Source organism: Pimephales promelas, chromosome 7, assembly GCF_988280905.1.
Source record: "Pimephales promelas chromosome 7, fPimPro1.hap1.1, whole genome shotgun sequence".
In the NCBI taxonomy this organism is placed as follows: domain Eukaryota; kingdom Metazoa; phylum Chordata; class Actinopteri; order Cypriniformes; family Leuciscidae; genus Pimephales; species Pimephales promelas.
The window spans coordinates 9,810,073-9,837,484 of NC_142775.1; the positions used below are offsets into that span (position 1 = coordinate 9,810,073).

A 27,412-nucleotide genomic window follows, 5' to 3' on the forward strand; every position below is an offset into this window, starting at 1 on the left:
TAAAAATGATAATTTTAGAAGAACATTTCAAATGGCACTTAGAGGCTTTTGCATCTGAACTCTTCATATATATATATATATATATATATATATATATATAGCATATGACCTACCTCAACCCCAACCTACCCGTCACTCCTACCATCCTAGGAAAAAATAAATATCGCTCCCCAGATGTAGATCTACATTTTGTTTTGTTTCGCTCGGACATTTGACGGCGTGTACATACGCGGTACACGTGGAATCACTCGGACATTAATGTTGCCATGCTACGTGCTCAAGCTATGCGATTTGGTAACTGTTATATCTCTCTATACATTATAAAATGCGAAATCATGCGTTAGAAAGTGCATTTTCCAGAACAGTTTGTGTTGGCTATTGTTTTGTTTATGATGTTCAGAGGCTATGTTGTTGACAACCACTATCTATATAGAATGTCATATAGATCAGTGTTGACAACCACTATACATGTCATACAGGGAGTAAAGGTATCCGACGTTGGTTCGTTCGTTATCAAGTTAGGCTGTTTAACACATATTAGGCTGTTCACACATATTTCTAAACAGGTCTCCCTTTCAAAATAGGTTCTAAACCCAGGGGCTTCTCCTGTTTAAAGGGTATAATATAATAAATAATTAGTAGCCTAAAAACTTCCTTCTAGTTGTCATGGATACGCAACGCTCCACTCTGTAAAGCGACTGCTTGGGTGCGGTGACAAAATGTGAAATATCGTTTACTTTTCACAATGCAGCAGCGCCTGGCTCCACTCAAATATGAGTGAAAACTGTGTTGGTTGACTTGACAATGAACAAACGAACATAGTTTTAGACAAATATATTTAGATAGCTAAGCTTTAGATAGCCGGTCCACTGATGTAGGATGTAAACAACGGCAACCGGAACCGAAGTACCCAACATCCGCCCTCAAGGCGGAAGTTAGCATTTTTCTCGTGCACAGAGTCAATATCACATTTTAAGTCATGTATTTCACCCTAACTGTATGTAGGGAAGGCTATATAGGGTTAACAGATACTTGGACATGAAAGCGCATGAAAGTATCAACTATTAATAACAATGTAGGCCTAAACGTAGTGGATAGGGCTGATAGCTTGCGTTTATTGTCGATGAGACTCGCACACCAGCGTACAGTTCACTGACTCCCACGCAAGCATATTGATCAATGAGTTTGAAACACGACTCAATACGCGGTTTCCATCCGCGTTTCCTAATTTCGTATGCATAACAGATGACAATTCAAATGTTTAAAATGCAACCCATCGATGCTGCTCAGATACTGATTAATCACAAGACAAGACATAGCCTACATTTTGAATTATTCTAAAATCAAACGCAGCCAGCCACGCTTCTCACGCATGCATTCTGTATTAAGATTTTGACTTTTAATGACTTTTGTTAATTTGATTTTACTGATAACAGCCAGAGTGCCTTAATATTATTATAACTTAGTAGTTTATCGATTAATATTAAGAACTTGACATGATGATGTACAGCCTAGCCTACCTATTTAATAAGGGTTGGGTAGATATAAAAATAAAATCAATTTACAGGGGGAAATATCACCACGACCACGGGCACGACCGGTGCTGTTTGAATGGGCAGGATGCTTCTGTGCTCCAATGCATGGCGTCAGATGCGTGGCTCACTGCGTTTAAATCTTGCCACTTTTAAATGCGTTTAAATCAAGCCACTTTTGTTTGATTTAAACTTACAGTATGCGATTTTTGGCCACCAGGGGTCACTTATTTAAAATAATAACAAAAGACGTACTTTGATGACGATGGGAAAGAGCGTGGGCTCATGGGAGTTGTTGTCGCTGTCAATGACAACCAGCGGTTACAAAAAGAGCTAAAAATAGAAACCCTTATGTCAATTAATGAATTTAAAACTACTGTAAGGAATGTTGTGATGGAGACATGTTCTTGTTTTTCTTGAGTCTCATTGTGTTCTTAACTCATTTGTGTTCTTAGCTTCTTTTATCATGAAAATGTAACTTGTTTATTTGTTGTGATTTGGCTGCTACCTTGGCCAGGTCTCTCTTGTAAAAGAGATTCTTAATCTCAATGGGATTTGCTGGTTAAATAAAGGTATAATAATCATATTCATGTGTTAACCCTATATAGCCTACCCTACATACAGTTAGGGTGATATACACGACTTAAAATGTGATATTGCCCACACAGCTTGCGTTATGGAATGCCAAAGCTGACTTAATTAAAAATAAATAAATGCATAAATAAATATACAAAGAAATGTAAAAAAGCAAAAATACATAAATAAATACAGAAATAAATATATAAAGAAATGTGAAATAGTACAAATAAATGAGTATTTATACTTTTATTTCCTTATTTATGTATAATTGTATTTTTTCACACATTTATTTATTTATTTCCACTTTTATTTATTTCTACATTCATTTATGTATTTATGTTTTTATGTCTACATTTATTTATTTTCACATTCATTTATTTCCACATTTATTTATTCCAACATTTCTTTGTCCATATACTAATGAGGGGGGCGTGTATTAACTCAGACATGAGCAATCGATGACACCTTTTGGAATGTGACCAAACGAAACGCAAGAGCTGTGTGGGCAATATCACATTTTAAGTCGTGTATATCACCCTAACTGTATGTAGGGTAGGCTATACTGTATAGGGTTAACACATGAATATGATAGCTGACAGCTTGCTTTTGGCTTGTGATTATTGACGATGAGACTCGCACACCAGTGCAGAACACGGAGAGAAACAAACGCACATTTCACCGCGTATTGAGTCGTGTTTCAAACTCATTGATCAATATGCTTGCGTGGGAGTCAGTGAACTGTGCGCTGGTGTGCGAGTCTCATCGACAATAAACCCAAGATATCAGCCCTATCCACCACGTTTAGGCCTACATTGTTATCCATAGTAGATACTTTCATGCGCCACCACAGAATTACTTTTCATAAACTCTATAACTTAATTGAGCTAATTAATTTTACCTGTCTTGTAAAACGTGGTCAGTGTAATTGATTACAATTAATTTGTGGTTACTTGCAGGGTTGCACATGCATGCATGCGGGTAAAATTGACAAAGCTTTCCTCAATGGGAGATTTATTAACATGTAAGACTAGTCTGATCCAAATCTGTATGAATAATTATTAATTATCAATTATTAATTATGATATGCAAATTCCCCCTTGATCAAACCCAAACAGTCTTTACAATTATTATTCATTATTCAGTCAAATTTCTTGAAATAATGGAGTGATGTGCAATGCAAAGACCAGGAGAACCAGACAAGTCCTCTGCACAGACCGTGATGGCCAGCTTTGTCTCCATACAGGACCGGCGCGTGCACTTCTGCCGCTCTAGGCGAAAAACGATTTTGCCGCCCCTCTATTTGCAACGTATACCAGCAACAAAAAAAACAAAGACCAACATGCCATGCCATATACATATAACGCGAAAAAAAAACTAGTCTAAAGTCAGTGGCACGTTGCACGTTGTTAATAATGGTATTTTAAGGGTGCATGCTTGGCCATAATGTAGCGGGTGCACAACGCGCATACACTTTGATTCTCTCACCAACACAGATGCAGCAGTTTTTATTTTTGCAAATCATACATTATTACAAGGAAAAATATTAACACTTCTAGCTTACACATTTAGTGCATGCAGGGGCTCGCGGTGCTGGGGGGGCGGCAGAAGCTAAAACGGTCATGACTCGTGAGAGCGGGACGGCCGCAGCTCAGTAAATCATATAAATAACCTAGTTTGTGAATTGTTCATTGCCGTTTGGCACAAATTTTGCACCTTACACAAGCGCTGCTCTAGGCAATTGCCTAGTTCGCCCATGTGGACGCGCCGGCCCTGTCTCCATACCAGTGTGATGAAACTGATTTTCAAGCAGAAGGAACTGGATACAATATTTTGATTGATACCAATCCACAATCTAACATCTGACTTGTGATTCAGCCTGGAATCATAATCACACCCTGCTCGTTCCTTGGCCAGAGGAGAACTGGCCCCCTGACTGAGCCAAGTTTTTTTTCTCCACTCTGTTAACTGAGAAATGTCCCTTGGAATCATTGCCACTGTCGCCTCTGGCTTACTTAGTTGGGGAGACTTAATATTCAACAACATTTTTAAAATGTACTGACACTATCGGACGAGAACTGAAATGAGCCTTGAGATGACATCAATGTTGCACAGCCTGCGATACAGCGGTTCCCCCACGGTTTCCCATCGCAATGAAGCTGAACAAGGAATGCGGTGAAGTACTAGTCAATTCCCTGCTTTATGCAATGGGTAAAGATGCCGAAGTGATATTCGGATCGTTCACACTTAGTGAAGCTTTGCATGCAAATAATTACTAGACTGTTGTTGGCAAATTTAATAAATATTTTGTTCTCCGGAGGAACGTTATATATGAGAGGGCCTGTTTTCACCAGTGCACACAAAGATCAGGAGAGACTGTTGATGCTTTTGTGAGATGCTTCGATGATTTGGCTGAATACCGCGAGTTCAATGCAAGCTAAGAGGAATATGGTACAGATTCATCAGATGGTACATGGTACAGGAATTGCAGATCATGAGATTTGCCAAGAGTTACAAATGGACCCTCAACTGACATTAGACAAAGTGGTGGTCCCTCTAGATCAGGGGTGCCCAACCCTGCTCCTGTCGATCGACTGTCCTGCAAAGTTTATCTCTAACTCTAATCAAACACACCTGAAACAACCAATTAAGGTCTTCAGGATCACTTGAAAATTAAAGGCAGGTGTGTTTGATTAGGTTTGGAGATGAACTGTGCAGGACAGTCGATCAGCAGGAGCAGGTTCATGCAGCAGTTTGAGCTTATTAAGGCCATGGCCACTGATGTTATTGCAGAATACAGCATGGAAAGGCACAAAGCATATTATGGGACCATATCAAAAATGTCAAAGATATAGTAGTGTGTGATACTAAGGCCCCGTCCCCACTACTGTGTTTTCGTTTAAAAACTGAGACCTTTTGCTACGTTTGCACCTCCCGTCCAGACTAAAACGGAAAAAATGAAGACCTAAAACAGAGAAGTTTAGAAACACTGCAGGTCCGTTTTGCGTTTTAAATCTCAGGAGGGTGTTTTAATGAAGACGGAACAAAACAGGAGTTTAGAAATGATGACGCAGAGTTGATGCTCTGCTCTATGATTGGGTGTCATCACGAAGGTTCGAGTAGTATGTGTGTGTGTTTGTGTGTGTGTCTGTGTCTGTATGAGAGAGAGTGAGAGACGAAGGATCAATACAATCACTGTTATATCTGTAACATACTTTGGACAAACAGCGCATTTATATCCCTCTCTGGTCTCAAGGCTTAAGGACTGGATGTGGATGACTCTGATTCTTTACCTCTCTTAAAAGATTAAGCTAAAATGTATTTGAAGGAAGGTTCACTTGCCATTCTTCAAAGTTTCTTCAAGGAACTTTACTATTTTTTTTCATCAATTCACATGATCAGAGTAGATGGTTGTTTCTCCTCAAAAGTTGTATTTCAGTGAATGTCTTCAGTGCCCCTAACATAATCAGAGATTTTCCAGAGCATAGTCTAGATCTTTGCTATATCTTGCGACTGGCTGAGAAACACTTTCACCATCCTGTACCAACTCAGTGCCATGCGATCTCAAAATCTCTTAATATTTCGTTTTTTCGGCTTTTGTTGACATGCTCCTCATTAAGTGTAATTCATGATGCAAATAGCAATTAAAACTGACCATCTTATAATTGTTTAACAGGATAATTTCCCCACCTTGGCATGAAGCTACATGTTGAGCAGATGTAAATATATACGTACCATGTTAAGTATGTGAAGCAGATGTAAAGATATACGTACCAATACTAACTGTTCTTCTAGCAATTTCCCACAGCACGAGTCCAAAGGCCCAGATATCAACTCGTTTGTAAGACTCAAAGCAATCTGTTTGAATGGAGTCATCCAGAACCTCAGGTGCCATGTAGCGTTTTGTCCCAACTTTAGGATTATTCCCAACATCCAGCTCATTTGTGTCCTGAAAATGCATCACAGCAAGACCTGAAGAACACAAATGTGTGACCAAAAGAATCATTATCAAATAACACAATATCTATCAGTACTGTAGCTTTGCATTTGCGTGCATTTGCTTGAGTGCATTCTACATTTAAAAGATGCCATAAAATGGTTTGATGAGCCCACTCAGTCGTTTTCTTCCATGTGTTGATGTCTTTATTATTAAAATTGAGGATGTACAGTCGTGCTCAGAATTAATGGGACCCCTGGTAAATATGATTAAAACTGGCTGTAAAAAATAATTCTGCATTGTTTATCCTTTTGATCTTCCATTCAAAAAATTGGCAAAATTCTAACCTTTCATTTGAACAAAAGAATTGAAAGTGGGGGTAAATCACACTATGAAATAAATGTTTTTCTTCAAAACACTCTGGCCATAATTGTTGGCACCCTGTTATTAAAAACTTTTTGCAACCTCAGATCTGTAAACTTTTGCCAAGATAACAGATGGCAGAAGCTTCATTTTGTGCTCCGTAACTCATTTTTGTGTTGATTTTTGTTTTTGGATCGTTGTCCTGATGGAAGATCCAACCACGGCCCATTATAAGATTTCCAGCAGAAGGCATCAGGTTTTTATTTTTTATCTTTTTGTATTTGATAGAATCCATAATACCATGTATCTGAACAAGATGTCCAGGACCTCCAGCAAATAAATAGGCCCACAACATACAAGATCCAGCAGTATATTTAACCGTAGGCATGGGGTACTCTTCATCCCTGTTTGCACCAAACACATCTGCTGGGTTTGCTGCCAAAAAGCCCCTTTTTTAGTTTCATCTGACCACAGAACCCTGTGCCGTTTGAAGATCCAGTCGTGTCTGACACCTGAATATGCTGGAGTTTGTTTTTGGATAAGCGAGGAGCATTTTTCTTGAAACCCTCTCAAACAACATGTGGGGATGTAGGGGTTGTCTGATTTTTTTTTTTTTTTTAGGTTTTCTGACCCCAAGACTCAACTAATCTCTGCAATTCTCCATCTGTGATCCTTGAAGAGTCTTTGGACACTCAAACTTTCATCCTCACCGTCCATTAAGGCAAAATAGACACACGTCCTCTTCCTGGCAGAATCATAACATCTTTAGTTGATTATAACTTCTTAATTATTGTCCTGATGGTCAAAATGGGGATTTTCAATTCTTTAGCTATTTTCTTACATCCACTTTCTATTTTGTGAAGCTCAACAATCTTTTGATGCACATCAGAACCATGTTCTTTGGTTTTATTCATTGTGATGGATGATTCAGGGAATTTGACCTTTGCGCTTCCTCATATTTAAACTCCTTCACAGTCATAGCTGGACAATTTCATGTTCCTAGTCACCCTGATGTGCTTAAAAAATTAAATATTAATGTGAATGTACTTCAGAGATATTTTTCTCATAAAAAATTCTAGGGGTGCCAACAATTATGGCCAGAGTGTTTTGGAGAAAAACATTTATTTCATAGTGTGATTTACTCGCACTTTCAATTAAAGGTTAGAAATGAAAAATGCTTCAATGAGAAATGCTTCAATGAAAGGTTAGAATTTTGCCAATTTTTTGAATGGAAGATCAAAAGGATAAACAATGCAGAATTATTTTTTACAGCCAGTTTTCATCATATTTACCAGGGGTCCCATTAATTCTGAGCACGACTGTACATATTGAAGGACAGCTCTTTTCCACAGCTCAGCAAAACAACAGTTGACATCTTTTACCCAGGGGCGAAAGGAATGATTACACTTTCAAATAGACTAATTTCCAGATAGTATTTATAATGTTAGAGGAAGGGTATCATATTGTAATTTAACATTTAATTGGACAAATATATGCATACACCCTTAAAAGCATAATGGATATTCTGAGATTTATATCACCATAGTTTGATGGAAAAAGCTAATTGCCTTCTTAAATGTTGTATAGCACCTTCTTGTGGGAATTAATTAATTAAATTTCATGTGAAATTAAGTAAACATGAACAACAAGTCTCCAAAGGTCTTGAAAAACAATTTGAGCATGCAGGGAAAAAATAGTCCCATATGGACATGTTTTCACATCCTGTGACTAAGAAGAACATGTTGCTTTTCTTAATGTGCTGTATGTAATTTCAAGTGCTGTACAAAAACTAATCTTGTGTTCCACTTCCTGTGTATGGAAGAGTTCCCAGATACGTGTTAGCTAAAAGCTACCTAATGGGTTTTTGTTAGAGTTTTAGGAGGAAACAACTGATTTCTTCTATTAACGGCCTGAAGTTCCAGAAATGAACCCTGGAGCTCTAAAATGAGTCAGAGTGAATTTAATAAAGACATCATTTAAAGTGTCCGTCCTATATGAGCAAATAGCTCGCTTCGGCTTTCTACTTATTTGCGTATAAAGAGCAACATGTTCAATAGATAAATATTGAGGGAACAAACAAGTGATTTTTAATATTAGAAACCAGACAAGTGATTGACAGACGGAAGTAGGCAACAAAATATTTACAATAAATTATTTAAAACCCATTAATCTGTCCTCTATTGGCATGATTATGGCCCTAACTTATTCAGCCTAACAAAAAATGTTGTATAACTATAAAAATGGCTAAAAAATAAAGGTATTTGATGTGATTTTTTTTATGTATTTTTTTTTTATAAAGGTTCATGCATTAGGAGGCTTCAAGGATAACTGTGTGTTTAGATAGTAGTTTCTGATTTGCAGACCAAATAACAGTTGCATATCACTTATGCTTAAAGGAACACTCCGACTTTTTGTTACTTTAGCCTATTCACCTTATCCCCCAGAGTTAGATAAGTCCATACATACCTTTTTCATCTCCGTGCGTGCTATAAGTCTGTTTGACGCACCCACCGCTAGCCTAGCTTAGCACAAAGACTGGATGTGAATGGCTGCAGCTTTCATACTAATCCAAATGAGTGACAAAATAACGCTAACGTTTTCCTATTTACATGTTGTGATTTTTATAGTCACAGAGTGTACAAATAACAAAGTCAAATGAGACCCAGACATCTTTTAACCGTATAAAACCTGGGAACTATTCTCTGAAGGCAAAGCACTGCTACTTTGACGGAGTGATAACCGCATCACCTGAGACACGCCGTGGTGAGGAGCAGAGAGTTCGCTTAGTGTTTGGGTAACAGAGTCAGCAATTTATAAATAGTAAAAGCGTAGTTCTCTTACGAGAGGTTCTCTCGTATTGCGTAAGCTAGCTTACGCTACGGGAAAGATTCATCTTTTCTGAGAAGTTGAAGCCAAAAAATTTAATTTTGTATCCATTGTCAACGCAGTTCCCTGCAGCAGACCATGAGCGGGCTAGCTAGCAGCTCATAGGTTCGCTCAGGGAGAACTGCTACAGCCTATGAGGGAACTCGGTTGAACTCGTGGCCAATGAGAAGAAGACACGCTCTCATTGCATCAAAGCCCGCCAAACGGCGTGGCCCGAGTCTATAAATAGGCGAGTTTCCCGCTGTTTTCCGATTTTCATCTATTCAGCGAGGCCATATGCACCTGCTGATCTCCGAGAGGAAGCCGTGTCGCCGTGGAGAAGGCATCTCTTAGCGAGCGTGGACAGAGTCTGAGGAAGCCGGCCGTCTTTGCCACCTTCAGCCATCCTGTGAGCTAACGCCATCCGGCGACGTATCCTTACATTTGTATTTTGCTTGTGTAACTTCACAAAAGAGCAGCGAGCGTCTTTTTAAAGATGCCTTGCACACATCTCCTCTCAGCGCCGGTGTCCCGCGCTGTATCAGGGACGAGCCGCTTACCGCGGCTAGCTTTCTTTACTTTACAAGAGAGCTAGCCCGCCCCCCGCGGCCTCTTATCTGCTCGCGCGTATCAGCTTGTGTCTTTACTGCTGTGGCTCAGTGGTAAAACACAAAGTTTTTCGCGCCAGAGACCCGTGGTCGATTCCGGCTCTCGCAAATAATGTTATGCAGCTCTGAGGTCGCGGCCAACTTTCTTACGTTACAGAAAGGGGCCGCGCTCTCCCGCGCAAATGCGTCAGCGGCGACATGAGAAACGAGTGTGTTTTTAGCCCGCCGAGGCCGGTTAGCACCCATCTCTCTAACGTTTATCTTTCCTCGTTCGAGCGGCCGTAGACGCCCCCCGTGCATAACTTCACCGAAAATGGGTTTATGGTGTGTTCGTTCCGCCGAGGCTGTACCTGTTCGCCACTATCACGCCATCTTATCTGCTCACGCTAGTCAGCTTGTGTCTTTACTGCTGTGGCTCAGTGGTAAAACACACAGCTTTTCGTGCCAGAGACCCGTGTTCGATTCCGGCTCTCGCAGAACTTTATGCAGCTCTGAGCTCGCGGCCACGCTCTCCCGCGCACATGCGGCAGCAGCGACATGAGAAACGAGTGTGTTTTAACCCGCCGAGGCCGGCTAGCACCCATCTCTCTAACGTTTCTCTTTCCTCGTTCGAGCGGCCGAAAATGTCTATATTGCAGCAACGAGCCAGTCATAACATGAACGCCTGCAATAACGCCAACAGATTTAGATTGACGCTATTTCTGTTCAAGTGTAATAGGTGCCCACACCCATGTGCTCACCCATATTAAAACACAGCATTCCCGTGTCTAACAGAACCCACTCTCTTAGCTGGCTATGCTGCGAGTGTTATCTGTAAAAGATGTGCCCACAACTGTGCTCACATCTTTCTGCCCGCTCTATTACACGGCCAGGTCGCGCGCACCCCAGCCTCTTCAGTCTCGTGCCCGCTTGCAGCGCTCACGTTTCTACATGCACGCGGCCATAATAATGTCTGTAAAGTGCAAAATGTCTGAGATAAGTGTAGTATATGTGCCCACAGCTCAGTGTTCACTCCTACACACAAACACCACACCCGTACCCGCGCTGGCTCATCACACCGTGACTCGCTCCCCATTCACGTTATCGGAAAGTCACTCACTAAACAGCCATTGGCTGTCCACGAGCCGTCACGCACAAGCACTGTAAGCGCGCTCACACACTTGCTCAGCCCGCTATGTGTATACACATACAGTACATGTGTATGTATACACACGCCTTTTGTGTAGAATATGTGCCCACAATCCTGTGTTCGCCCATACACAAAAGCACCACACTCCCTGTGCCTCTGTCAGAGCCCACTCTCATAAAGCGGACACTGCCCGCTCGAGTGTCAGAGTTCATAAGCGCGCCCACGAGCCGTGCACGCGTCCCTCTGCATAAAGCCTCTTGTGTAGAAAAATGTGCCCACAATCCAGTGTTCACCCATACACAAAAGCACCACATGTCTCGTGTCTCTCTCAGAGCCAGTGTTGTGCAAGTTACTTCCAAACTATAATACATTAGGTATTACTTGTTACTGTTATTTAAAAGTAATTCATTACCTTACAATATTACTGTCTCTGAATTGTAATGCATTACATTACTCATGTATTACTTTTGAGTTACTTTCACCAAAATAACTAAGTAGTACTTAACTTTTGGGCTGTAACGATATGCAATATGAAACCGAAATCGCGATTTGCCACACGACTCAGATCGACGAACCTACAGAATCGCGACACACCTCTTCCAACTCCCAGCGTTATTCTCCTTACCGTCCAGATCCAATGCTGCCTTATCTTAAAATTAGGCTATTAGTATTATTTGAAGTTAACATTATAAAATACGTAGACCTACACCACAAAACTAGTTGAGGATAAATTATTTAAAATTGGGGAAGTCCAGCATTATGGACATGACATTTGCAGTCAAAACTTGAAATAAAAATTCTCAGAAAATACATGTATTGAAACATATATAGGCTACTTCCTTAAAGGACTCCAGACATTAGACAAATATCAGTCTATGTTTTATTTTTAATATTAGGGAAAAGACACACATTCATGCGTGACAAAAAAATAGGAGGTAAAATATATTTTTTGTAATTCTGTTAATTACACTGTGCAAATCGGATGAGGAAGGGTTGGCTCTCCAGTCTCCATAGAACTTAAAATATTCATTTTATTTTAGTTTTCGTGTTCGCATTTATGAGGAAAAAACAATGTTACAGACGCGACCGCTCTGAACTGGCACTAAAAGACTGCTTTAAACCTTTCACATAATCTGTTGCCTTTAAGAAGTAAAAGCAGACAATACACTGTAATACAACTGTAATACAAGCCTCACTGAACATGTAACGAGTAAAATATTACTGAAAATTGATTAGTAATGCCTTACACTACTGCGTTACAGCAAAAAGTAATATGTTACTGTAATGTATTACTTTTGTAATGCGTTACTCCCAACACTGCTCAGAGCCCACTCCCATAGAGCGGACACAGCCCGCTCAAGTGTCAGAGTGCATAAGCGCGCCCTCGAGCCCGTGTGCGCGTCTCCCCTCTGCCCGCTCTCTTACATGGCCCATAAACTCCTCTCTGAGTGTAAGTCCCGTTGCCGAAAACATTCTAGCGTACCCCCACACTGTGTCCAGCCCGCTATGTGCAACAATCAGGGCGATATAGCCATTCACCTGCAAGCATCGCGCTTCTAGCATGGGAAGCTATTCCGGGAAATCTCCCCATGGGTGCCAAGCACAATAGAATACGGCTATCTGTTACAGTTCCGTCGCCGCCCTCCACGCTTTCGGGCGCGGCTCGAAACTACAGTGAGTTCAGAAGCAGCAAACACGCTTCGCTCAGAGATAGAGAAGCTTTTGTGCCAAAAGGCTATAGAGGGAGAGTTCCGCGTTCTATGAGCGAGTCCGGGTTTTACGGCCGTTATTTTCTTGTCCCCAAGAAAGACGGCGGCCTCAGACCGATCCTAGATCAATACACAGTCCTCCCGTTCGGCCTATCTTAGCACCCCGTAGGTTTACGAAGTGCATGGATACGGTGCTCGACCCCCTGCGGAGTCAGGGGCTGCACATTTTTTCTGACTGCTCTATCATCAGTAAAACGTGTGGGAGACCTTCACGCGCTCTCTTCTAGCGCAGCGTGTCTTGAGTTTGGACCCAATGACTCCATAGTCATCCACAAACCTAGACATGGCTATGTCCCCAAAGCGATAGGTACCCCGTTCAGGGCTCAGGTCATTTCCCTATCGGCCCTACCCGCATCCGATAGCGAACGTGACGCCAATCTCCTTTCCGGTTCGGGCTCTGAGATTGAACACTACACACGCTGCCGCGTTCAGACGCTCTGAGCAGCTTTTTGTTTCGTTTGGTGGGCGCACCAAGGGCCTGGCCGCCTTGAAACAGACACTATCCAGATGGATTGTGGACGCTATTGCTTCTGCTTATGCATCAAAAGACCTGCCATGCCCTCTGGGCATCAGGGCTCACTCCACAAGAGGCATGGCCTCATGGTGGGCATGGTCCAGCGGCATTTCCATTCAAGGCATATGCGTGGCAGCAGGATGGGCTTCCCCTTCCACCTTTGTCAGATTTTACAATCTGGAAGTACCCGCCCTGCAGGCAAAGCTACTAGCAGCCTAGTATGTTTCAGCTCCTAGGTTGAGCTGCACTATTGGGAGTCACTCATACAACCGGCGTGCCGCTTGTTCTTCCCTCATGTGCTCATGTACTACACATTCACCGGCCTGCTTGCTGGCCCTTTTTATTTCATGTACATTATTTCCCACTTATAAGGGTCCCCCGGGATCGCTCCCCGGGGACTCATTGTGGATGCCTAGCGCGCACGGCGTTGACCAGGTGTTCCCGTAGCGTAAGCTAGCTTACGCAATTCGAGAGTACCTCTCGTAAGAGAACGAATCGGTTACCTAACGTAACCTCGGTTCTCTCTAGATGAGGGAACGAGTATTGCGTTCCCGACCGTGCTTGCGCTACTAGTGTTCTCGCTCCATTCAATGAAAACCGGAAAACAGCGGGAAACTCGCCTATTTATAGACTCGGGCCACGCCGTTTGGCGGGCTTTGACGCAATGAGAGCGTGTCTGCTTCTCATTGGCCACGAGTTCAACCGAGTTCCCTCATAGGCTGTAGCAGTTCTCCCTGAGCGAACCTATGAGCTGCTAGCTAGCCCGCACATGGTCTGCTGCAGGGAACTGCATTGACAATGGATACAAAATTAAAGGATAATTTTTTGGCTTCAACTTCTCAGAAAAGATGAATCTTTCCCGTAGCGTAAGCTAGCTTACGCAATACTCGTTCCCTCATCTAGAGAGAACCGAGGTCACGTTAGGTAACCGATTCGTTTACAGTCATGGGTTTTCGCTCTATTGTAAATAGCTGCGACAGTAAACAGGGGAGGTAATACCATGTTTCACAGAATTCGCTGACTGGATGAAGAAATGGCTAACTTACTTACTCTGGATGTTGATCCAAACACACCTAAATAGATTATCAAGGGACATTATGTTTGCTCGGTACATTTCAATGAGGACGACTATTTTGAAAAAATGGAATTTGCCACACGGACCATAATGTGCTGAAGGATAAGGCCATCCCATCTATAGCACAGACAGGACAAGTGGATCACCTGCGGCCGAGGTAAGTGCTCCGTCATGTTTTTAGATGACCTACTGTAACAGTGCCATTAGTCAGATCTAATATAACGTTAGTGACACTATTATATGATTAGGGTATGAATATGTTTCTATCTTGATGCGGCGCGGACGCGCTTGGAAAAAAACGAGCGCGTTGAACTTGCAACCTGCGCGCGGCGCGCCTAGTAGCCTAAATTTGAAAGAACCATGGAAATAACAAACTTGAGCGTGCAAAAGGGTACGATAGGCTGTGAGTTCATTGTGCAAAAACAATTTGTGCTATTACTTTCCCCTTATTCTATCCTATAGTAATGCAATTATACTGTATATTATATGCTGTTGAATACATTTGGTTCAACTAATAAATTGCATTTCAAATTCCTGTAATAATAATAATTTATTCATGTTCTGTGATATTTATAAATTTGGATGCATTTTTGTTTGGAATTCAATGAAACATGGTACTGTATTACCTGGTCTCCCCTGTTTATTGTCACAGCTCATACAATAAAGTAAACACCCATGATAAACTATGCTTTTCTATCTAACGTTAGTAATTGCTGACTCTTTACTCTTTACTCCAACACTGAGCGAACTCTCTGCTCCTCGTCACGGTGCGTCTCAGGTGATGGTTATCACTCTGCCAAAGTAGCAGTGCTTCGCATATAGTATTTATACTGTTAAAAGATGTCTGTGTCTCATATGGCCTTGATATTTGTACAGTCTGTGACTATACAAACCACAACATGTAAATAGGAAAACGTTTGCGTTATTTTGTCACTCATTTGGATTAGTATGAAAGCTGCAACCATTCACATCCAGTCTTTGTGCTAAGCTAGGCTAGCGGTGGGTGCGTCAAACAGACTTATAGCACGCACGGAGATGAAAAAGGTATGTATGGACTTATCTAACTCTGGGGGATAAGGTGAATAGGCTAAAGTCCCAAAAAGTCAGATTGTTCCTTTAAAATGATCTGAATTGTTACTTTTACAGTTATTTCAAATCATAGATCACATGGGGTTTTTGAATGTTTGCTGACACTGTCCAAAATACACTTCATGTTAATATTTTAAATAGTTTAATATATAGCCATATGAAATCAACAGCATGCATAAAATAACTTTTGCTTCAGTCAGAAGCCATTCTTACCAAGGTCTGCGATGCAGCACTGTCCATTTTTGTTCACTAAAATATTTTTGCTTTTTAGGTCTCTGTGAGCGATGGCTGGTTTGCCCTGAGTGCCAAAGATCTCCACGTGCAGATGAGCCAGCCCGCTGGCGATGGACAGTGCCATTCGTAAACAAGCAGAAGCATCCAGCATGCTGAGTTGCAGGTAATCGTAGAGAGATCCCATTTCATGAAAATGTGTGATTAACCACAACTGAGTGCTGGAGTTACGTGATGTCATATCTGATGCAATGAAGCCTGAAAAATATTTTTATCCAAGGTAAACTTTTTATATAGCAAATATATGGTTAAGTGAAATATTTTATCACTGTTCTTTATTACAAAACTGAGGTATCCTAACGAAAGGAAATGTAATTTCTAGGGGTTTGATTTCATTATGAAAGGTGTAAATGATTTACCCAGAATATTCTCGTGTCGCAGTAGGACAGTGTTGTAGATTTCTGTCTCTCTGAACCAGGATTTCTCATCTCGAGATGAGAATATTTTCACAGCCACACTTTCTCCCTGCCACTGACCTCTCCAGACCTCTCCATATCGACCTTTACCTGAAAGAAAACACATATATGCTTAATTAATTGTTTTAGTTGTTTAATAAGGCCACAACATAGACTTATATTGTTTTATTTACAGCTAATGACTTTGCAGAAATATATAAGCTATGTAATGTAACAGTTTATGCAGGGTTTTGTTGTTGTTTTTTATTGAGGACATAACCCAGATAAATAAAAAATGACGTTGTGTCAGATATAGCTTACTACTGGTAAAAATTGTCCCATAACTATAGCTTAGTAACTGAAAGCCATTTGGTGTATAATTTAGTTTTAAATGAGCTGCTAACCTACAACATAAAATCTGAAAATCACACAAACATAGTTCTGATAAAGCACTGAGATGCTGTGGGGCTGTGGGCACATACCGACACACTCGCTGAGAGTGATCTGTCGGGCTACTGTCCTCTGGACCAGGAAAGGCAGTCCAGAGCCACTACCAGATGTACAGGAATGATCCAACAAATCCTGAGAGAAAGACAAAAGATAAAGAAAAACAAAGTAGTACATTTACCGTAGTTCATCTACATTTGTTAATTTGGACCCTGCAGTACACACTTATACACTAGAGAGCACACATTGATCAGCCACAATTCAAAAATTTTGGAACGAGAAAAAAAAAATGCACCAAAGGCCAAAACCAGTAGAGTCATGATAACCATATGTTTGCATCATGGAGAGAGACTTTTAGAGAGCAGGATTCCAAAAACACAGAGAATAATTACTGCACAACCCAAAATAAATCATAGCCGTGTACCTTCAGACACTGTTTAATCTGAACAAATTAATCTACACATTCAAAGTATCAAAGCAAAAACCAGTCACCTCCTAGGCCTCTGAGAGCAGATTTTACAGATTCAAGTAGTTTTAATAACATGTCACTCCCAGCACTGGAACAGACCTTTATGCTCTGGCAAACATTAGACCGCTGAATATTTGCTTTGGTTGCCAAGCACTCCAACAGAGATCTTTGAAAATGGCTTGAAAAAAATCCAACAACAGCAAATGAAGAGCCAGCTCAGCAAACACACATCATAATACACACAAATTCTGCATCTTTTCAGCCAAAATGTGTTTAAACAGAGGAGATGCTGGGGATTCTGACACTCTGACAGATTCAGATTTTTTTTTTTATTTCATAAAACTTTTTATCATGTCAACAAAAACAAAATCTTGGGGCGCATCTTTATATTACCCATCTTTAACCATGTACATACATAGAAAAATTGTTAGGTACAATTATCTTATTGTGTACATGTTGTATTACAAAACACTTGCTGCTACTGAGGTGGGATACAGTTAAGATTAGGGACAGGTTTCATGGTATGGTTAGGTATAAGGGTGGGTTGAGGTGAAGAGAAAAGCTAAACAATATAATTGTATACAGAGCCTTGCAAAAGAATTCACACACCTTACTTTTTCACATTTTGTTATGTTGCTGCCTTATGTTGAACTAATTTAACTGATTTTTTTCACATCAATCTACTCTCTATACACCATAATGTAACACAGTCTCACCCCAAGACGTCATATAACTGACGTCTTGGGACGTCTTTTGATAGACCATACGTCAACATCCGCCTTTTTAGGGTACCCCTTAAAAGTCGGTTAGATGACGATCCCGGGCCGTCATACAACTGACGCTTTACCTTTAACGTCAGTTAGGTGACGGGGTAGGTTTAGGGGTAGGTTTAGGTCTGGGGTAGGGTTAGGATCCGATAACGTCATCTAACCAACGTTAAAGGGTACCCTAAAAAGGCGGATGTTGACGTATGGTCAAAAGATGTCCCAAGACATCAGTTATATGATGTCTTGAGATGAGACTGCGCAGTGCGCTGCATAATGACAATGCAAAAAAAAAAAAAAAAGAAAAACTATGGCTACGTTCACACTGCAGGGCTTAATGCTCAATTCCGATTTTTTGAAAAAATGCGATTTTTTTTTGCAAGGACATTCACATTTCCAATTAAATGAGACCTTTTGTGATCTCCTGTGTGAACGTAAAATGACCCAGAAGTGACCCGCATGCGCAGAAGAGCAGTGTTGGGAGTAACGCATTACAAAAGTAATACATTACAGTAACATATTACTTTTTGCTGTAACGCAGTAGTGTAAGGCATTACTAATCAATTTTCAGTAATATTTTACTCGTTACATGTTCAGTGAGGCTTGTATTACAGTTGTATTACAGTGTATTGTCTGCTTTTACTTCTTAAAGGCAACAGATTATGTGAAAGGTTTAAAGCAGTCTTTTAGTGCCAGTTCAGAGCGGTCGCGTCTGTAACATTGTTTTTTCCTCATAAATGCGAACACGAAAACTAAAATAAAATGAATATTTTAAGTTCTATGGAGACTGGAGAGCCAACCCTTCCTCATCCGATTTGCACAGTGTAATTAACAGAATTACAAAAAATATATTTTACCTCCTATTTTTTTGTCACGCATGAATGTGTGTCTTTTCCCTAATATTAAAAATAAAACATAGACTGATATTTGTCTAATGTCTGGAGTCCTTTAAGGAAGTAGCCTATATATGTTTCAATACATGTATTTTCTGAGAATTTTTATTTCAAGTTTTGACTGCAAATGTCATGTCCATAATGCTGGACTTCCCCAATTTTAAATAATTTATCCTCAACTAGTTTTGTGGTGTAGGTCTACGTATTTTATAATGTTAACTTCAAATAATACTAATAGCCTAATTTTAAGATAAGGCAGCATTGGATCTGGACGGTAAGGAGAATAACGCTGGGAGTTGGAAGAGGTGTGTCGCGATTCTGTAGGTTCGTGGATCTGAGTCGTGTGGCAAATCGCGATTTCGGTTTCATATTGCATATCGTTACAGCCCAAAAGTTAAGTACTACTTAGTTATTTTGGTGAAAGTAACTCAAAAGTAATACATGAGTAATATAATGCATTACAATTCAGAGACAGTAATATTGTAAGGTAATGAATTACTTTTAAATAACAGTAACAAGTAATACCTAATGTATTATAGTTTGGAAGTAACTTGCACAACACTGCAGAAGAGTAATCAACGGTCAACGACGTCACTTGTTGTTTGCGGAATAGTTCTTTTTTTTCCATATGTTGCGAGCTTTTGTTTTATTATTATTAATGCCACAGCCCACAGCCCATACACAGACAACAATTATTTTATCGACGGGCAAAGTTTGCACATAAATGTACGATTTTTCCAATCTTCACCGACCTCGTCATAAAACCCGTTTAATTGATAGTACCTCCCTCCGCGCTCCTTGCTTTGTCGCCGCCGTCCGCGGTGCGACACTGGTGGCTGGTGTTGCCAGATTGGGTGTTTTCAGGCATGTTTACATGTGTTTTAGCCAGGTTTTCACCTGGAAGGCTCTATAGAAATCTGGCACCCTACTGTACGAAGTTAAACTGACAGAGAGCGCACGTTCACAGACACCAGAATGAACGTGTTCACAGTAATGTTCATCAGGCAATAATACAGTACGTTTATTTTGAAACAAAATATGAACGCATTCATGCATTATCGTTCATTGAACGCGTTCAGGCACAACACTGGGGAAGAGACACGTCTGCAGCGGCCCATAACAGTGCAGAAACGCATTGGAGTTAGCGTGTATTGGCTTCTTACAGGTGCGTGCAATGACGTGCGGGTCGGATATATGTGACCTGACCGTTCAGATTGAAGTCGCATTTCAAAAGATCGGATACATATCGGATTTGGACCACATACCCAAGTGGCCTGGGTCACATTTGAAAAGATCGGATCTGTGTCGTTCAGACTGTCATGCAAAAAATCAGATATAGGTCGCATAGGGGCAAAAAAATCGGAATTAGGTCGTTTCAGCCTGCAGTGTGAACGTAGACTATGTTTTCAATAAAGCCATCTCTATATTTTGCTGCATTGAGCTTTTCTTCTACTCTGATGTTTCCTCCAGTCCCACCCCCACAGCATAATGCTGTACTGTTGGGATGGTATTGTGCAGATGATGAGCGGTGCCTGGTTTCCGCCATACATGATGCTTAGAACCAAGGTCCATCAGACCAGAAAATCTTGTTTCTCACAGTCTAAGAGAGTCCTTTAAGAGCTTTTTTTCCAAGTGTCATACCATGTGTCTTCACTTAATTCTGTCTTCACCACTCTGCCATAAAGCCCAGGGGTGCATTTCCCGTACAACGCTGTAATTCACTATTTCACTACCATAGTACGATGCATCGTTGGAGAAATCTACTAGCTAGTCGCGACTGTTTCCCGAAACCCATTGTCGCAAAGTATCGTTCAACCACGATGGTTTCGCACGTGGTGGAGTAACTACTTTTAATTAAACTGTTTTAGATCCAATTAACGCTAGATTTATTAATATAAATTACAGACATATTATCTGAGGACTATTTTAAATTGTTCTCAGTTATTTTGCTTTATTACCAGACTCAATATTTGGCTCGTTCTTACATAGTAGAGCACATGCGCACTCTTCAAAAATGTTACTTTAAATCTTTTGACAAACTAAAAGAAGTAAATTCCATTTGTATGTATTCTAAATAAAATACACCGGTTGTACTGAATGTCAGCTTGCTTATTTTGCTCAAGATAAGGATTTATTACCTCCAAATGTCATGCAATATAGAAACGATGCCTCTAACCACAGGTCGAGAGCTGTCGTTCAAACCACACAACTTTGCGATGCTGTTTGCGAATGTTCACTGGAATGATGGTTTTGGGAAACCCTGACTCGTTGAACTATGCTGATAATGACAGAACTTGCGACCATAGTTGGCTAAAGATGCTTTCGGGAAACACATCCCTGATCGGTGGTGTGTTGCTGTGATGTTTGTCCTTCTGTAAGTTTCTCCCATCTCCATATATGATCATGGAACCTTCTAACCAAGGCCCTTCTCCACTGATTGTTCAGTTTGGCAAGGAGGCCAGCTATAGGAAGTGTCCTGGTTGTTCCAATCTTCTTCCATTAAGGATTATGAAGGCTACATGCTTCTGTGAACCTTCACTGCAGGCAGTTGGTTTAACCTCATGGCTTGGTTTTTACTCTGATAAGCATTTTCGGCTCTTGGACCTTTTATTAAGAGGTGTGTGGCTTTTCGAGCCATATCCATTAAATTGCATTTCCACAGGCTACCACCACTCAAAGTAAAGTATCATCTACAAGCAAAATGGAAATGTTCCTGCGCTAAGTTTATAGTGTCCCAGAAAAGGGTACTAATACTTACGCAATGTAATTATTTCAGTATTTTATTTGTAATAAATTTGCAAAGTTATCACAACTCTGTTTTTTGCTTTGTCATTATCGTTTATGGAGTGCAGATAGATGTGGAAAAAATAGCCATTTAAAGTAGTTTAACATAAGGCAGCAACATAATAAAATGTAAAAAAAAAAATGAAGGGATACGAATACTTTCGCAAGGCACTAAAACAACAGAAATTCAAGCTGTAATTACATGCAGGTATTTTTGTTAAATATTGGTAATATGAAAAAACATGTATGTACAGAATAAGTGCATTGCATCGAATCATTCATTTTAATGTTGACATAGTACATAGTACTTAAAGACAATTAGTATAAAGTAGGACGAAATCTTGTTGGTATTATAAACTATTCTGAAAAGTAATTTGTGCATGGATTTATGTGTTATGCTATTAATTAATAAGCTTAGAAGAAAATACAGATAAAAAAATTGTATTGTTACTGTAGCAGTGTGTCCTATAGTATAGGCATCCACAACATGTCTAAAAAACATGCAATCAAGGCCTTCATGCGATCAAAACATGCTATTCACAATAAAGTTCCATTTTCCTAGCTGATGAACAATAAAAACATTGACACCCAAACAGAATCAATCCTACATTATAGAGCTTAAGCATTTAAAGCGACAGACAACATAAACTGCAGTGTACACTTAGAATAAACAGAACGATATTGTCTGCTGATGTGGACACGAACATAGTTATCATCATCTTTACAAATATCATTCTTGGTGTGAATGGGCAATTACCATGGTAAATTTAGCATGGTAAATATGAGCTATTTACTGTAGTTGTTTAATGGCCGAATAAATAACTTTAAAAGTAATGTATTCATTTTTTTACTTATTTTTTTAACTTTATTTTCTCTGTTGGTTGTGCTGTTTCAAATAATGGAACCAGATTTCTCAGTAAGAGTTCAATGTGCTTTGTGATGTGTATGTTTGCCTCACCGCGAGGGTGCTTTCTCCCACATTAGACGCAATCAGACCATCAATGGTGCCATACTCGGCATCATGAGTAGTCAGATGCTCTATCTGGTGAAGGTGGATACAATGGAAGATCAGGATCGCCACAGCAGATAGGAATATCAGAACGATGACTGGAGCCACAATCACAATGGTCAGCATTGTCAAGCTATAGTTGGGTCCCTCCACCCCTGAGAGAGACAGAGAAACTTAGTGTACAAATAAACTATTTTGAACTGCTAAGTAGTAAATTTAACAAAAGTTCATTAGTTTTATGATATTAAGCTAATTTTAACCCTGTCATTGTATTGTGAAAAAAAACCCCTCAAAAACCATCATAATGTCCACAAAGTCATTGTGTATAGCCAATTTACTTTGGTCTAATATCCACTCTTCTGTAGTTTTTTGTTGTTGTTGTTTTTTTCTTTTTCTTTTTTTAAGTAACTCCAACTCTAATCAAAATTATTACCTGCCTAAATTATTAATGAGGTCATAAAAGCTGGTGGCTTAATAATTATTATTTGATAAAAATGCATGTCACACTGGAGGTCACTGAAACTTTTAGAATTATTTGTGTGTCTTTAGGGTTAAAGCGTACAAACAAATGGCTGAAAATATGTAAATAAGCCAAGCAATAAAGACAATTGCATGGCAACCAATCAATATAAAACTATGTCCATTTAAACCTGAGAAGGATCAGTTTATTAGTTTGTGTATGTGTAAGCATTACCTCGTACAGGAAGTCTCACAGTGAGGTTCATGTTGCACAGATGAGCCTGACAGCACTCTACAATCTGGTCAGGTGATGGAGGAGTTTTGCAGGTCATCCTGCCCTGCTCATACACCTTAAAACAGCCCTTTTGAGACACTGGCGTTCCATCACTCAGAGTCAAAGAGGAGAAACACTGCTGACCCATACAGCGGTCGCTCGTTACACACGACCGGCCCTCACACACACACTCGTGCTCTGTAGGGGCTGCCATTAACTCCACATCTGGAAAGAAGAAGATTAATATTAAAGGGCACCTATTATGCCCCTTTTTACAAGATGTAATATTGGTCTCTGGTGTCCCTAGAATGTATTTGTGAAGTTTCAGCTCAAAATACCCCACAGTTAATTTATTATAACCATTTGAAAATGTCATTTTGGGGCCTGCTTAAAAATGACCTGTTTCGGAGGTATACGGCTTTAAATGCAAATGAGCTGCATATCCCCGCCCTGCCTTTGGATGAGGGCGTAACTTGATACCTATGGCAGTCGGTAAGCAGAAGGCTAAGAGAGTGAGAGACGCGCTGTTTTGAATGTCATTCAGCGTACGTTTGAATCGGAATATATAAATAGTACGAAGAGACTCCGGCAGAATAAACATAAATGAGAATGGACCAGTACGTCTCGGTATGGTTATTTGATACATTTATGTACTTTAGCGTTGTAAACGCGTTCCCTTTGAAATGATGGGCATGTGCAACACACACACACACAGACACACATAAACACTAATGCTGGCACAATTTTTCTGAAATTACATACACATAGTGTGATAAAGTTTGCTACGTACAAGCGAAATTACATTTATGCGAGGGACGGGGACCTGTGGCGTCATGTTTACTTGTCATACGGGTGCTTCTGTGGCAAATGTGAGGAGATGGCTAACATACAGAACAACATATATGCAGTTTTTAATACAATATCTTTAAATATATATAAATGTGTGGTTACACACTATACAAACAAGGTTTAAATTATATAGCTTACACAGACATCCTACGACGACAACAACTTTAGACGCATTTGTTGTTGAATTGGCTGACATTGACTGAAAAGACTATTTGCTCAAAAATCATAAAACACACTTACTGTTACTGGATGTGACGGTGGATCGCAAACAGTAGATGACGATCCACAGTTGAGGATTAACTTTTAAGCTACAACAACAGGATTAACCCACGAGTCCACGACAGAACACTTAAGTTTCCAAGAGACATTACCGGCTGTCGTCGTTGAAACAATGGAGGATGATGTGTACAGATCACCGAGGGCGGGGTCTAGGCCACAGCCACACTGTCAATCAAACCCCTTTCTCCCTTTCTACGTCACAAAGAGCTGAATCTCAGAACAGCTCGTTCTGAGGCAGTGCACATGATTTATTGAGATTTAAAAAAAAACTGGGTGGATTTTTATCATTCTAGGGTGGTTTTGCTTACACACTGCCAACACACATTTATGTTCAAACACCATGTAAAAGTGAATTTTCCATAATAGGTGCCCTTTAATATAAATATACACTCACCGGCCACTTTATTAGGTACACCTGTCCAACTGCTCGTTAACACTTAATTTCTAAGCAGCCAATCACATGGCGGCAACTCAGTGCATTTAGGCATGTAGACATGGTCAAGACAATCTCCTGCAGTTCAAACCGAGCATCAGTATGGGGAAGAAAGGTGATTTGAGTGACTTTGAACGTGGCATGATTGTTGGTGCCAGAAGGGCTGGTCTGAGTATTTCAGAAACTGCTAATCTACTGGGATTTTCACGCACAACCATCTCTAGGGTTTACAGAGAATGGTCCGAAAAAGAAAAAACATCCAGTGAGCGGCAGTTCTGTGGGCGGAAATGCCTTGTTGATGCCAGAGGTCAGAGGAGAATGGCCAGACTGGTTCGAGCTGATAGAAGGGCAACAGTGACTCAAATAACCACCCGTTACAACCAAGGTGGGCAGAAGAGCATCTCTGAACGCACAGTACGTCGAACTTTGAGGCAGATGGGCTACAGCAGCAGAAGACCACACCGGGTGCCACTCCTTTCAGCTAAGAACAGGAAACTGAGGCTACAATTTGCACAAGCTCATCGAAATTGGACAATAGAAGATTGGAAAAACGTTGCCTGGTCTGATGAGTCTCGATTTCTGCTGCGACATTCGGATGGTAGGGTCAGAATTTGGCGTCTACAACATGAAAGCATGGATCCATCCTGCCTTGTATCAACGGTTCAGGCTGGTGGTGGTGGTGTCATGGTGTGGGGAATATTTTCTTGGCACTCTTTGGGCCCCTTGGTACCAATTGAGCATCGTTGCAACGCCACAGCCTACCTGAGTATTGTTGCTGACCATGTCCATCCCTTTATGACCACAATGTACCCAACTTCTGATGGCTACTTTCAGCAGGATAATGCGCCATGTCATAAAGCTGGAATCATCTCAGACTGGTTTCTTGAACATGACAATGAGTTCGCTGTACTCAAATGGCCTCCACAGTCACCAGATCTCAATCCAATAGAGCATCTTTGGGATGTGGTGGAACGGGAGATTCGCATCATGGATGTGCAGCCGACAAATCTGCGGCAACTGTGTGATGCCATCATGTCAATATGGACCAAACTCCCTGAGGAATGCTTCCAGCACCTTGTTGAATCTATGCCACGAAGAATTGAGGCAGTTCTGAAGGCAAAAGGGGGTCCAACCCGTTACTAGCATGGGGTACCTAATAAAGTGGCCGGTGAGTGTATATATATATATTAAATATAAATATATTACTGTCGTTAAAAAAATATCCAATGAAATAATTAATTGGTCTTTTTATTTTGAGTCTTAAGTCTTTAAGTAAAGTTAAAAAAAATCATGCTCATATTGCAATTTAGCTAGTTTTCAGTCAGGTAAAGCTCCGCCATGCTGGTGAATTGGTGATGCTGCGTGAAGTCGTTCTATGGAGGAGTGTTAAGTGCGTGTTTTAGGGTAGCACTGCAGGGCTACTGGCCTTATTGATTTTTGGCTTCAGTGCTTGATGTCCGATGCAATTGGCCTCGCTCAGCACATTGTTAGCACTGGCTCACACTGGCCCGACAGAAAAGCAACTAGTGATTAATTTTATCCATCCATTCTCCAAACCGCTTGTTGGGTTGTGGGAATGATGGGGTGTCCCGATGTCTCTTCCCATAAGTTAAATGAGTAGTTATTTTACAAAAATAAAATTAATGAATTGTTAGATATTACAGAAACTAATTTGGATTATGCAATGTTTTAAAGACATTTGCTTTTAAATGAGAATTATTACAATCCTTCCCAAAGGATGTCGTTCAGAAATGCAATATATAGTTACTTTGTTAACAAGCTGCAATATTTTAAATATATAAACAAATATTACATGGTCAGAGTCATATCAATAATTTTTTTTAAAGATCATGAAATAGGCGCAAATGAAATTGGTTTCATTGTATCAATATAAAAATACTTTTTCTTTTGACCATTTTTCACCCAGCATGAGTAGTCTACTAACACTTTCATCATTACACTGTGGTACATTAAAGGTGTTAGGATACATTTTCTCATGCTTCAATTAATGATTCACCTGTATTTGGCATCTCCACGGTAACATTCGCATTACACAATGTTTCCTGGCAACAATACACCAGCGTGTCCACTGACTGGGAGTGTTTGCAGGGTACTGCCCTTTCTTCACTACCCACAATGCACCCTTTCTGCTGTAAGGCTGTTCCATTCTTGAACGACAGTGAGGAGAAACACTGCAGCCCAAAACAGCGCTGGACATCACTGCATGAAAATCCCTCGCACACACACTCAACGTCACCAGTGCTGCCTTTATCTGCAGAACACACACACATAAGAAAGACATCTCACTATGGCTATCTCTCTTTCTTCAACTATGATCACTTTTATGTCCCATAGGTTGATTGTTACAACTAACATACAGAATAAAGTCAAAATCTATTATATGATGTTATAACTAAAGAAATATTTTACTATAGCTTTTAACATTTTTGCTCTTTTTTTAAAGACATATACTACATATTTCTCAGTGTTCTGTGTATGTATACTCATCATCATCATCCTCCTCCTCCAAACTCAGCAGCAGGCCATATATTATTAGTATGATTACTTTTTAGTAGCAGGCTCATCAAGATTACATAGTATTCTATTTT

The 27,412-nt window shown here is 40.3% G+C and overlaps 1 protein-coding gene across 5 annotated transcripts in view; it reads right to left on the reverse strand.

The window, feature by feature from the left end:
- The window catches only part of LOC120459776 (activin receptor type-1), a 97,796-nt gene that overhangs the window by 8,462 nt on the left and 61,922 nt on the right, over positions 1 to 27,412 (reverse strand). For 3 of the 5 annotated variants that reach the window (XM_089133038.1, XM_089133039.1, XM_039647213.2), the window contains 7 exons: positions 26,821 to 27,075; positions 23,204 to 23,467; positions 22,459 to 22,664; positions 16,626 to 16,725; positions 16,108 to 16,254; positions 15,671 to 15,946; positions 5,883 to 6,080 (listed from right to left, as the gene is read on the reverse strand). In XM_089133038.1, the coding sequence (XP_088989164.1) occupies positions 5,883 to 6,080; positions 15,671 to 15,946; positions 16,108 to 16,254; positions 16,626 to 16,725; positions 22,459 to 22,664; positions 23,204 to 23,467; positions 26,821 to 27,075 (1,446 nt within the window). The remainder of the gene's footprint in view (positions 1 to 5,882; positions 6,081 to 15,670; positions 15,947 to 16,107; positions 16,255 to 16,625; positions 16,726 to 22,458; positions 22,665 to 23,203; positions 23,468 to 26,820; positions 27,076 to 27,412) is intronic. The other 2 variants (XM_089133040.1, XM_089133041.1) reach the window with 1 other exon arrangement.